Source organism: Suricata suricatta, chromosome 10, assembly GCF_006229205.1.
Source record: "Suricata suricatta isolate VVHF042 chromosome 10, meerkat_22Aug2017_6uvM2_HiC, whole genome shotgun sequence".
Lineage (NCBI taxonomy): Eukaryota > Metazoa > Chordata > Mammalia > Carnivora > Herpestidae > Suricata > Suricata suricatta.
This window is the reverse complement of record NC_043709.1, coordinates 136,954,477-136,967,955: the sequence shown is the minus strand read 5'-3', so window position 1 is coordinate 136,967,955 and position 13,479 is coordinate 136,954,477. Positions and strand designations below refer to the sequence as shown.

Here is a 13,479-nt window from a genome sequence, read left to right as displayed (position 1 = left end):
CACTTGTGTTTCTTTATCGAAGGCACTGGCAGCTCCTAGTGGGATGGAGGGAGGAGGGGTCTCCTCCAAGTAGATGCTGTGTGTTAGGGTTCTCTTCCGGGCGATGGTCCGTGCGAGCCGAGGGCAGACTGTTACGGGCCGCCTTGTCATTTCAGCTGCGTTCCGAAATGGAAGAGGAGAAACGGCAAGCTGTGAATAAAGCTGTAGCCAACATGCAGGGTGAGATGGACAGAAAATGTAAGCAAGTAAAGGAAAAGTGTAAAGAAGAATTTGTAGAAGAAATCAAGAAGCTGGCAACACAGCACAAACAACTGATTTCTCAGACCAAGAAGAAGCAGTGGGTAAGTATCCATATTCTTCTGAAAATGTACCACCCAGTATATGAGTGATGAAAATCCATTCAGGAAGACGGATGTGGAATATGCGAAGTTTATACCTAAAATAAGATCAAATGTGAAATTACCAGCTTTAATTACTTTAAAACTTTTATTGAAATGTCCTCTCATCTGTGAATCCACATGATGAGTATTGCTGAGGATTATTTTGTTAAATTAAGATTGTGAAACATCAGTACAAATTCAGTGCATCTCATTGACGTGACGCGTCTGCTGTGCGGGGAATGTATGTGGACAGGCTGGCCGGCTCTGCCGTCTGCCTTTAACTTGTGGCGCTGGCCTCTCGGTCGTGAGACTGCACGTGTCCGCATCCCAATGGCAAGTGAAACGTCTTCAGATTTTGCTGCCCAACATTTATACATTAGACCCTTTTCAAGTGTGATTTCCTTTTTGATAGTAACAGCTCACTGGTCTGTAACTCCACCTAGAATGTGACAAGTTGTCTCCTCCTCACAGGGTCCTGTTTGTCACTCTTGTCTTCCCCTAGATTGGGAGTTCTGGGTGGATGTGTCCACCCATCTCAGCTGACTGGTGGTGAGAACGTTTTACTCCCAAAAACTCGTAACTTGTTAAAAAAAAATTTTTTTTGAACATTTACTTATGTTTGAGAGACAAGACCAAGCACAAGTGGGGGAGGGACAGAGAGAGGGGGAGACCCAGAATCCGAAGCAGGCCCCAGGCTCCGAGCTGTCAGCACAGAGCCCAGTGCTGGGCTTGAACCCACACAGTGTTGAGATCATGACTTGAGCTGAGGTCGGACACTCAACTGACTGAGCCACCCAGGTGCCCCTAGCTTGTTCTTTTTAATGAGCAACTGTAAGAAGGTGTATGATTCTTCATTTGATCCAGACTGCATATTTTAAAAATACAACTTACTGTCAGGTTGGCTAACACCTAATGTATACGGTGCACTCTCGGTTTTGGGGGCAGATGCCCATGCTTCATCACTTACATACAACACCCATTGCTCATCCCAGCATTTTCTGAAGGGGGACTTTGTATTACAGTAAATGCTGCCTCAGGAAAGTAGACATTAGAAGTACCGGGAGAAATCAAGCAGAAGGGGAACCTCGCATACAATTCTGGAGAATCTATGAAGATGACTTGGTAGGAAACGCAGACAAATGAGATAAATACCCACTAGATGGGAATGGAGGTGTGCTCAAAATGACAACCAGCACAAAGTCCCAGCACTATGTCTGTGATTCTATCTTCACGCAGACAAGAGAAAGCTTAGGAAGTGGGCAGTAGATATATGGGAAGAACCTCTACCAGTTTACTCAAAGATCAAAATGGGAAGAGGAGGCTGTAGTGGGGAAGGAGGACACTGCTTTTTCTAGTGCTTTTCAGCTGTGAGCGAGCAGAAGCTGCACTGTCAGACCTGCTGTTTATCTGAGTCCACACAGAAGTGATGCTGGGCAGCGTCTCCTTTCTTGGGGACGGATGGCACTCCGCCGTGTGTATGGGCAGGCGTCTTCTCGGTTCATCCACCCGTGGATGGACACTTAGGTCGTGTGCTTTGGTGAATGTGCTGCACTGAACGTGGGGCCGCGGGTATCTTTTCAGTGTCCGGATTTCCTTTCCTTTGGACACGTACCCAGAAAGGGGATTTGCTGGATCAAAGGGTGGTTTTGATTTTTATTGGTTGAGGAGCCTCTGCACTCTTCTCCAGAGCGGCTGCACCAGTTTGCATTGGTTCCCCCTCTCTCCACGTCTGTTGTTTCCTGAGTTAGTTTTAGCCCCTCTCACAGATGTCAGGTGGATCTCATCGTGCTTTTGATTTGCATTTCCCTGATGATGACTAACAAGGACCTACATAGATCTTTAATTTTTTAAAGTTAGGTGATTGGTTTTTTTCTGTTGGGTTGTAAGAGTAGTTTATTTGGGGCCTGAAACACATATGTCAGATACAGGATTTGCAAATATTTTCTCCCATTCCATAGGCTGTCATTGCATTTTCTTAATTCCTGTGCTGTGCGGCAGCTTTTTAGTTTGACATGTCCTGCTTGTTTAATTTTACTTCTGTTGCCTGTGCTTTTGGTGTCAGATCCAAAAAATCATTGCCAAGAGCGATGTCAAGGAGTTCTACTGCCTATTTTCTCCTAGTATTTTATGGCTTTGGGTCTTACATTCAAATCTTTAATCCATTTTGAGTTAATGTTAGTGTTTGGACAACAAAAGTCAATCTAGTTTCATTCTGTTGCGCTTGGCTGTCCACTTTTCTGCCTTTTATTGAAGAGGCTGCCTTCTCCCCACTGTTCTTCCCTGCCCCTTTGTTGTGAACTAATTGAGCAGATAGTGCAGGCTTATTTTTGGGCGCTGCTCTGCTGCACGAAGCTGTGCATCTGTTTTCATATCAACACCAGACTGCTTTCATTTATACCCATTTTTTAGATGCGGAATTTTATGAGCTTAAGAGATTATAAATAGAGTAACTAAAGAAACACTCTGCTCATCCATGGCCTGTCTAGTAGATGAGTAAATATAATTAAATCTCACGTTACGAAATACAACATTGTCAGACAGAAAGTAGGCAGCTATGCCAGATGCCAGAAAATGGATGTTAAGATGAGACACCAGTGAGAGGATGCAGCACGGATGGCACACCCACATCAAGGATTCAGTAGTGGTGCACAGGTAAATGTTAGGGCACCAGAGAGAAAGGATGGTGCTGCTTAAGGTAGGATTTAAAGGTGGGAAAATGAAGATAGAAGTTTAAAAACCTGGTTGAGACTCGCATGAGTAATTAGCACAGGCCCAGGATTTAAACTCAGATGGTGGGGAGGGGGGTGCCTGGGTGGCTCAGTCAGTTGGGAGTCCAACTAGGGCTTAGGGCATGATCCCACAGTCCGTGGGTTCAAGCCCCACATCGGGCTCTGTGCTGACCGCTCAGAGCCTGGAGCCTGCTTCTGATTCTGTGTCTCCCTCTCTGCCCCTCCCCCCACTCACTGTCTCTGTCTCTCACGATAAAATACAGATATAAAAAATTTTTTAAAACTCAGGTAGGTCTCATTTCAGCTGTTTTCCACAATTAAAACATGCTGTCCATGCTTTTCTGATAGTAACTTTTTACTGAGGTGCAGTAAGGTAATACCACAGTAGGCTGCCCCCACCCCCCCCATCGCCAGGACTCATCTACAGGTCAGTCGGTCTGTAGGGACCACGGAGAGGTGCCAGCACCAGGTGCACCCTTTTCTTCCCTGTCAGTACCGGTTCGTCCTCAACTGTGCCTGTCCTGGGTCTCACCTTTCTGTCGCCAGCTCTGCTTGGAAGCGTAGTGCTTATGTTCCCAAGTTGAAAGAGCCCACGCCAGCTGGGTTCTTCGCCTTCGTGTAGACCATTTTGTCACCCTCAGTTCTGTTCACATTTGGGCCAAGAACTTCTTGTGCACAGGCTGCTGTGGGCACCGAGACGCTCAGCAGCAGCCCCGGAGTCCATCCCAGGGCGCCAGGAGCGCCTCTTCTCCCTGCCCAGGTTGTGACCATCAAAGTGTCTCCAGATGTTGTCCAACAAGATGAAGGCTGAGAACTGAGCACTAGTTTTGGATCATAAGTGATCTTGATAATAGCATATCCAGTGGAGAAAGATGGGTGAAGGAGTGCCTTAGGATTAAGAAAGGGAAGAGAGTTTGTGAAGGGGAGCAGGAAAACGGGGGTGGCTGATTGAAAGAGCTTTTTAAAACTGTGCTTAAACACACATAATAATAGTGAAGATAAATTTTAAGTGTACACTTAAGTGGTATTAAATATACTCCTGTTGTACAACTCTTACTACAAGTTTTTGACCTTGTAAAACGGAAATACTTTACCTGCTAAATACTCAACGCCCTGCTCCTGGTGACCACCACTCTGCTTTCTCTTCACAGCTGTGACCAAACAGATTTGTCTTTTTACGGCTGGCTATTTCACTTAGCATTATGCCCTTAAGATTCATCCATGCTGTGGCACAAGGAAGTTATCTTTTTGTGCGGGTGAATAACATTCTGCAGCGCATATGCGTCACACTCGGCCGTGCGTGCACTTGTCAGTGGACGCTGGGGTTGCTTCCATGTTTTTGATATTGTGAATAATGCTGTTGTGGACATGGGTGGACACATCGCTTTGAGACCCTGCTTTCAGTAGTTTTGGGTATATAGTCAAAGTGGAGCTGTGGTGACATATGGTAATTCCATTTGTAGGTTTTTGAGGAACTAGTCTACTGCTTTCTGCAGCGGCCATGCCACGTACATTCTTACCAACAGTGCACGGGGTTCCAGAGATTCTCTCCAACATAGTAGCCCTTCTGACAGGTGCGAGGCAGTGTCTGATTGTGGCTTTGATGTACATTTCCCTGATGGTCAGTGACATTCGACTTCTTTTCATGCTTATTGGTCATTCTCGTATCTTTGCAGACCTGTCTCTTCAACTTCTTGGCCCACTTGTGAATCAGGTTGGTTGTTAGTTTCAAAGTTTTGTATCTCTTCTGGATAGTAATTGCTCACCAGATCCAGGACCCACAAATATTTTCTCAGTCTGGCAGTTGCCTTTCTGCTCTGTAGACCGTGTCTCCTGTTGTTATGAAGTCCACTCCCTTTTTTCTTTTGTTGCCTGTGTCTTTGGTCACATCCAAGAAATCATTGCCAAATCCAGTGTTGTGAAGCTTTGTGCTGTGTTTTCCTCTAAGAGTTTTATGGTTTTGGGCCTTACTTTTAGGTCTTTGATCCATTTTGAGTTCATTTCTGTATATGCTGCTAGAGAGGTGTCCAGCCTCATTCTTTGTGGGTGGAGAGGCCGTCTCCGCAGCTGTGTTTGTTGAAAAGACTGTGAGTTCCCCACTGAGAAACCCTTTCACTGTAAATGTGAGGGTCTTTTGGGGGGGGTCTTTCTTCAATTGCATTAGTCTGTATGTCTGGTTATGCCAATGCCACATGGTTTGGTTACTGTGGCTTTGTGTGGTAGGTTTGAAATGGGGAAGTGTGAGTCCTCCAGTTTCTTCTTATTTTCAAGATTATTTTGGTTATTTGGGGTCCGTTGTGACTGCATATGAATTTTAGGATGGGTTTTCTGTATCAAAAAAAATTTCATTGGGATTTTGATAGGAATTGCACTGAATCTGTAGATTGCTTTGGGTACTATGGACATTTTAACGATACATGAATTCTTCCAGTCCACAAACTCGGGATGTGTTTCCTTTTACGTCTTTCATGTCTTTCAGCACTGTTTGGCAGTCTTCATTGTGCAAGGCTTTCGCCTCCGTGGTTAAGTCTATTCCTGAGTATTTTAGTTGTCTTTGAGTGATCTGAAACAATTTTTTTCATGGTTTCCTTTTGAAATTGCTCATTGTTCCTGTTAGACATGCAGCTGATTTTAGGACCTTCCATCCTGCTCCTTTGCTGAATTCATTTGTTCTCTTAGCTTTGTCGTGGAGTCTTATGCATGGAAAACTCTAAAGATTGAGTCATATGCAAGGGGCGCTTGGGTGGCTCAGTTGGTTAAGTGTCTGACTTCGGCTCAGGTCATAATCTCGTGGTTCGTGGGTTCGAGGCCCGCCTCGGGCTCTGTGCTGGCAGCTCAGAGCCTGGAGCCTGTCTTTGGATTCTGTGTCTCCCTCTCTCTCTCTGACCCTCCCCTGCTCATGCTGTCTATCTCTCTCTTTCTCTCTCTCTTTCTTTCAAAAACAAATAAAACATTAAAAGAATTTAAAAAGATTGAGGTATATGCAAAGCAGGTAAGTTTACTTCTTCCTTTCAAATATGGACGTCTCTTTTGTTTGCCTGATACTGTGCGTAGAACTTCCTGTAGTTGAATTCAAGTGGTTAAAAGTGTGGGCCTTCTTGCCTTAGTCCTGATTTTGCAGGAAAACTTTGTCTTACTGTGATGTTTGCTGTGGGTTTTTCATATTGTGGCAATTTTCTTCTCTTCTGTTGTCATGTTTTTTTTTTTTTTAATCATGAAACGGTGTGTTGCATTTTTGTCTGATGCTTTTTCTACATCAGTTGAGATGATCATGTGTTTTTCCCTCATTATGTTGATGTAGCATATTACACTGATTGATTTGGTGGTATATAACCCTTCTGTTATGATACTGAATTCTATTTGCTAATATTCTGTTGCGGATTCTGTCCCAATGTCCGTAGTCATGTTTATCTATAGTTTTTGTTTCTTGTAGTGTGTCTGCCTGCCATTGATATCTGGGTTATGCTAGATTCACAGCATAAATTTAGGAAGTGTTTCTGCCTCTTTACAGTTTTTTTGAAAAGTTTGGGAAGGATTGCTAGTAATTCTTATTTAACTATATGCTAGAATTTACCAGAGTCACCAGCAAAACCAGGGCTCTTTTTTTTTTTTTAAGAGATTTTTTTTTTTTTTAATTCAGTCTGGTTAAATTTCTTCAAGTTAGTCTTGGTAGGTTTTGTGCTTCTGGGAATTTGTCCGTTTTAATCTAGGTTATTCAGTTTTCTGAAGTGGAATAGTTAATGGTACTCTCAGAATCCTTCATATTTCTATAGAATTAGTAGTAAGGTTCCCACTTTCACTTCTGATCTTAGGAATTTGAGTTTCTCTCCTTAGTTCATCTAGCTAAAAGACTGTCGATTTTGCCAATCTTTTCAAAGAACCAACTTTGGATTTCATTGATTTTTGTCATTTTTTCTACTCTATTTCATGTATCTCTGCTATGCTCTGTTATCACTTCACATTGCAGGACCCCCCGAGCATTTCTTTTAGGGCAGGTCACAATTCCCTTAGTTGATTCGTATCTGAGAATGTTAACATTTATCGGTCACTTTTACAAGGACAGTTTTGCTGAATATAGGACTCTGCATTGACAGTATTTTCTTTTAGCACTTGGAATTCATCATTAGCCCATGGTCTTCTGGCCTCCTGGTCTGGTGAGAAATCTGGTGGTAATATATGGATGATCCTTTGACATGAGATGTTTTTTTTTTTTTTCTTGTACTGCTTTCATGATTCTAACTTGGGCTTTTGAAAATTTGAAGGTAGTATATCTTGATGTGTGTCTTATTTAGGTCATCTGACTTGGAATTCATTGAGCTTCTTGGATATTTACACTCATATCTTTTATCGGATTGGGAAGTTTTCAGCCATTATTTATTTCTTCACAAGCTTTCTGTGCTTTTCTGCCTCCTCCTCCTGGGATTCCCAGAAGGAGTATCTTTATACGTTGGGTGGTGTTCCCCAAGGTCTTTCAGGTTCTGCTCATTTTTCTTGTGTCTTCAGCTCAGATCTGTCTTTGAATTCCTGTAGAGAATCAGTGTTTTACTTCAGTTAATGGACTTTCCAGCTCCAGATTTCTTTTGGTTTCTTTTTCTTTTTTCTTAATTTTAGAGCAGGGGAGGCAGGCTCCATGCTCAGCACAGAGCCTGACACAGGGCACGATCCCACAGGACCCCAGGGTTCAACCCTGCTAACTTTAACTTTCTCCACATCTCTCCTTAACAGCGGTCCTAAAGATGCTCGAACTCAAAGAACTAGATTGTATCTCTGCCATTAGGGCCTTTTCAGGGTCAGCCTTTCTCTCAGGAGGCCTTCATGATTTTTGTGGTCATGGCTGAACACTGGACATTGGAAGCTAGTAATAACGGTAACTCTAGAACTCCTTTCTCTCCCTCTTCAGGTTTGCTGGTCTTTGTTGTAGGCTTTGTGCTGAGGATCAGTCTGGGGCATAAACTTACGAACTTTTTGGGTCTTTTCTGAACGGTCCCTTGGGCAGGTACTCCTGCGGTTAGTTTTGCATACACACAGCGGCCGCCATGCAGCTGGAAGTGGGGAGCAGTGGCTAAAGTGCTATGAGCGGAAATTGACTAAAATTAACCAGAATTTACTGTCCACAACTTACCCTGGGAATGGCCAGCCTTCAGTAGACTCCAGAGTTCCAAAATAGTTCCTGAAGATGGACTCTGCCAATGCAGTTGTCCACATGGGGAAGGGTTCCTGGTGCTTCCTGCCCTGGCATCTTTCCAGAATCCTCTCTAGTCAGGTTTGTACGCTGATGGGAATGAGCAGTAGAGGGGAGACGTTGGGGTGCCAGGTGAGCTCACGTTTGCTGACTAAATGCTGCAGCTTCCGTTCCCCTTTGTTCCCTGCCGTTCAGCTTGGCATACAAAGCACACTTGATGTTCTTGGTGATACGTCTGAAGGTTGAGCCACAAAAGTCTTTAAAAGCAGAGCTTCCCAGGTCTCCGGTGTTAACCACTGTCCGAGTCTAAACGCGGCCCTGATCTCTCGTCCGCAGTGCTACAACTGTGAGGAGGAGGCCATGTACCACTGCTGCTGGAACACGTCCTACTGCTCCATCAAGTGCCAGCAGGAGCACTGGCACGCCGAGCACAAGCGCACCTGTCGCCGGAAAAGATGAAGGCAGGTCTCGTGGAGCACCAGCGACGAGTACTCTTCTCAGACAAAGCGGTTTTTGTTTCCAAGAAGCCAAAATTGTTTAGAATTTGCTTCCCATTTTGCACCAGCCTTTAAACACTTTTCGTGAAGAAATTTTGCACAGTAGTTTAAATCTTTTGTTAATGTTCCTCCGGAGTTTTTCAGGGGGTAAAAGTAACATCAGTGGAGGGTATTATTTTAAATAAATTTTAATTGAGAATTTGTTGCATTTTCAGCAAATTTTAAAACATTTTTAGGTTTTACAGAGATTTTAACCTTTAAACAACAGATCTTTAAAAATCAACAGGTGAATACAAGTGAGTTTAACAAAGAAACATTTAAAGTAGATCTGAATGTAAGAACTACAGAACTGTTTCAGAAATAAAACATACTACCTTGACGTGAAATTTATTTCTTAACCTTGTTGAGCTGGTTTTGTTCAGCTTACTTTACTGTTTAAAGGCATTATCTATCTATTGGTTATGCCAGTGGGTATATGATTGAATTTAGGGAACAGGGTTGACACAGCAGGTGCTAGTCCTGCATATTTTTTCTTAAATATTTCCCAATTGTGTTTTTCATTATTTCTTTTCAATATATAACTTTTATAACAAATTATTAGCTTTGATCTTGTAGTTTAAAATTGCAGGGAACTGGGGTAATCTTTTACTGAGCTGGATCTTAGAGAAAATGAATATTTAAAATTTAAAGTTTGCACATTTCATCTTTGTCCTAACATGAGTGCTTGTAACAAGATAAACAAAAAATAAAAAGCCAAAAACTACCTTTCTCCATCCGTGAAATTATAGATGAGGCATACAAATTTCTTTAATGCTTCCCTTCCTTCCCCAAATATCGTCTGATTGATTGCCTCTTATCTGGTGTCACCTCGTATATTGTAAATTAATACTGAAAGGAAAGAAAGCACTTAAGTTTCACAGAGGCCGTTATGTTTGTAGTAATGGGTCATTGCCTACTAATGAACTCCATCACTGTACACAGAATGAAGAATAATGCATGTTAATTTTCTTGTATTAAAGATGCCGTGATTTGTAAAAAGTCTGTATTTTGCGGAATGTCTGGATTAAGAAGCATTACCAATAGGAATGGATCGATAGTTGAATAATGATTTTTTATACATAGATATATAAAATACAGCCAGGAAATCTTAAATTACTTTTTTTTTAAAAAAAAAATCTCACCAGTTACGTTTTTTCAAAGACTGACCTTAGACCAACTCAAATTCACATCTATCATTTAGTTATTTTTTAAGGTTAGAGAAATAATTTGTAAATATTTATTTAGACCTTTGATATTTATTAAAGCAATTAATTACACACCACGGAAGTGAAAGAATCAGGAGGAAAACCTTTTAAAAAGTTTTCTCCAGGTTTGTCAGGGTCACTCTAAAGATGAAAATGTAACTAAGTCTTCTGTGAAAGAGCCCTCCAGCCGGTCCTGATGCTGTTGAGGTGGTGACACAGGCTAATGCAGGCTGCTGCCCCCAATCAGGCAGTGACTGGGTGTCTCGGTCCCCCCTCCCCGTCGCTGTGATGCGTCCGCGTCGCCACGGTGCCGGTGCCGTGGTCTTGAGAGAGAGAGGGCAACCGAGAACACTTCACCTTCTCTGATTGTTTTTCAAGTTTGAAAACTTCGATCCACCCCTATGAGAGCAAGTATTGTGGAAATATTTTTGGTGTAAAATCATTCCAGAGTATGTACTATTTACCTGATAGCTGCATGAAAGTAAGATTCGTGTTACTTTGGCTTTTTTTGTCTCCGTTGACACGGTTGCAACATTTCCAAGTTACTACAGCGTGAAAACTGTGTGTTAAAAAAAAAAAAAACAAAATTAAAAAAAAGATTGTGGCCTGGTTTTGTAAAAGTTTTAGGTAAAATTACAACTGATTGTTTTAGGAATCACTATTAAAATTTTTCTGCAAATCATAAAGCTATATCAAGGTGTTGAGCTTGGCCACTATGCACATTGTCATTACTCATTGTGGCTGTCCAGTTCTATGATGCATTCTGGCATTTTGTAAGCTGCTCTGACTAGCAATATATAGATTCATTTAATGTGTTAACATTGGTTAATAAATGTATTTAAAAAAAACTGGCTTTAATACATTGTTGGTCTCCTCCATCCCCCCTGGCAAAGCAGACATAGCCACCTGCACGGTGACGTCAACTTCCTGTGGAGACAGTGTCTTAAACATCCTTCACTTAAACATTTGAGTTGAGTTTATCAGTCCACAAAAAGACTGAAAATACTTGGACCAATTCTTGAACAATTTAGGTCTGACTACAAAGCCCGTTTTCTTCCTCTTTATGCTACAGGCAGATTGTTCACCACGTCTTGCTTCAAATCCACCCGTGATGCCCGTGTCTACACAGGTCAGCATCACCCTACCGACCAGACCGTGACGCTGTGTGGCTCGGCCCTCGTCTGTGCCTTCGGTACCTAATTCAGTGGTTCTCAGACTTCTGACATGAGGGTCACAAGGCTGCTCATCAGGACACTGCTGGGCCCCAGCACTTGCACTGCTCACAACTTCCCAGGTGTTCGTGCCGGGGGGATCCTTTCATGAAAATACGCCTGCATTCACAAGACAGACTGCATAAATTTTAGTATTTTAGATCCCTGGGGCCCATCTACAGGCTCCCCACCCCCGGAGGGATCCAGGCCCCTTGGGTTAAGAATCTTTGATCTGGGCACCTGGGGGGCTCAGTCAGTTAAGCCTCCTACTTTGGCTCAGGTCATGATCTCACGGTTCGTGGGTTCGAGCCCCACATCGGGCTCTGTGCTGACAGCTAGCTCAGAGCCTGGAGCCTGCTTCGGATTTGTATCTCCCTCTCTCTCTGACCCTCCTCTGCTCACAGTGTCTCTGTCTCTCAAAAATAAATTAAAAACATAAAAAAATTTTTTTTAAATCTCTGATCCATGGAATTGGAGACACAGAAGTCTGATGGCAGGGAGGCCACGGCAGTCCTGTGACTGTGACCTACTCAGACCATCCCAGACTCCCTGTGCACTCAGATCACCTGGGCATCTAAACGGAAGAGTCTGACCTGGTGGGTCTGGAGCCGGTGGAGCAGGTGTTGTGCCATTTTTCGTCACCTTCCAAGTGATGTTGCTTTTGCTGGCCACGGATCACAGCTGAGAGGCAGGACGTTGAAGGGCACATAAATTAACCACTATTGTGCTAAGTAAAAACCACAACAGAATGCTGTCAGATGAAAGCCTATATCGTGGGGCACATAGGTAATTTTAAATTTTCTAACAACTATGTTAAAAAAAAAAAGGAGCAGGTGACATCAATTTTAACGCAATTTAATCTAAGATATCCAACACAGTTAACTCGCTTGTTTTGCACTAAGTCTTCAAAACCCCATTGTGGATTTTAGGCTTTTCGCCATGCCCATTTGGACTAGCCACATTTCATTCACACGCGGCTGATGATTACCCATCATGGACAGAGCAGTCTGAAAGAAGGCCTCTGTCTTACCAAGGGTGAGCCCCATCGCTGCCTCACCTGCGGGCAATCTGCATCAAGCACACATGTATTAGAAGGCCGGCTTGATACCTCGGAGCTGACAAGGAAACCCGGTTTTGCCAGAATTTGAGCTGGGTGTAGGTTCTTGGTCTGTTTCAGAGTTTGAGATTGAGAGCTTAGAAATCATCCAGTCAACACATTCGAAGTTGACATTTCAATTAGGTGGCTCTGGGACGGGATCCCAAAGATCGTGGTGGGTCTCAAAGGGTGGTCTGAAAACTCTTATCCAATCCAACCTCTCCCCCTCTCTTTCTATCTAATCGATCTTATCTATCTTATCTGTCTGTGTATCTATCTATCTATCTTTTTGAGAGATGGAGAGAGACAGAGCACGAGTGGGGGAGGAGCAGAGAGAGAGAGAGAGGGAGATACAGAATCCGAAGCAGGCTCCAGGCTCCGAGCTGTCAGCACAGAGCCCGATGCAGGGCTCAAACTCACAGACCATGAGATCATGACCTGAGCTAAAGTTGGATGCTTAACTGACCGAGCCACCCAGGCTCCCCCATTCGAACTTCTGAATCTCACAATGGAGAGAAAGCTGAGGCCCAGAGTTGCTCAAAGTCAAGAGTCCTGTTCCTAATACCAGCCCCCTGAAGACTGTATGTAGGCGGCTTAATAAAGTCGTGCAGTGAGAATGCCCCGGTCTTCCATGAACAGGACAGAGTATAATCGGAAGTGTAGAATGCTAAGGGAATTCAGAAAACACAGGGTAAACATCATTAATTTGATAAATATTTGGTCTACAGCATCTGTGTCAGATAAATAATAATGAGAACAGACATCCCCTGTTCCCATATAGTTTCTGATCGAGTGAGGGTATCAAGTACATAGAACATTCTACTTAAAGAGTCAGGTGCAATGAAGAAAAAAACCCACAAAGTATAGGATACAGAGAAAGCACACGTTTAGAAGGAGATTCAGAAAGGAAGAATTAGGGAGGTTCAGGATTTTACACCAAAGGTGAGCGGAAGCTAGAGCAGCAGCATTACAGAGGAGCCGCTGTCGATTCTGGGATGACTCCTTTCTCTCCTTCATCTGTTTACTTTGCACATTGTGTTTTTTTTCCATAATATTTTATTGTCAAATTGTTTTCCATACAACACCCAGTGCTCTTCCCCACAAGTGCCCTCCACCATCACCACCACCTGTCTTCCCCCC

General features: G+C 43.2%; 1 protein-coding gene and 1 long non-coding RNA gene across 11 annotated transcripts in view; one reads left to right on the top strand and one right to left on the bottom strand.

Annotated features, from left to right (window-relative positions):
• Positions 1-10,644, top strand: part of ZMYND11 (zinc finger MYND-type containing 11) — a 137,287-nt gene extending 126,643 nt beyond the window's left edge. For all 9 annotated transcript variants that reach the window (XM_029953106.1, XM_029953105.1, XM_029953108.1 and 6 more), the window contains 2 exons: positions 156-341; positions 8,628-10,644. In XM_029953106.1, coding sequence (XP_029808966.1) covers positions 156-341; positions 8,628-8,750 — 309 coding nt within the window. In that variant the 3' untranslated portion in view covers positions 8,751-10,644. The remainder of the gene's footprint in view (positions 1-155; positions 342-8,627) is intronic.
• Positions 10,645-11,234: 590 nt separating this feature from the next.
• LOC115304637 overlaps positions 11,235-13,479 on the bottom strand; it is a 39,460-nt gene continuing 37,215 nt past the window's right edge. For both annotated transcript variants that reach the window (XR_003914528.1, XR_003914529.1), the window contains exons 3-4: positions 11,837-11,970; positions 11,235-11,363 (exon numbers count right to left, since the gene is read on the bottom strand). This is a non-coding gene — a long non-coding RNA (uncharacterized LOC115304637). The remainder of the gene's footprint in view (positions 11,364-11,836; positions 11,971-13,479) is intronic.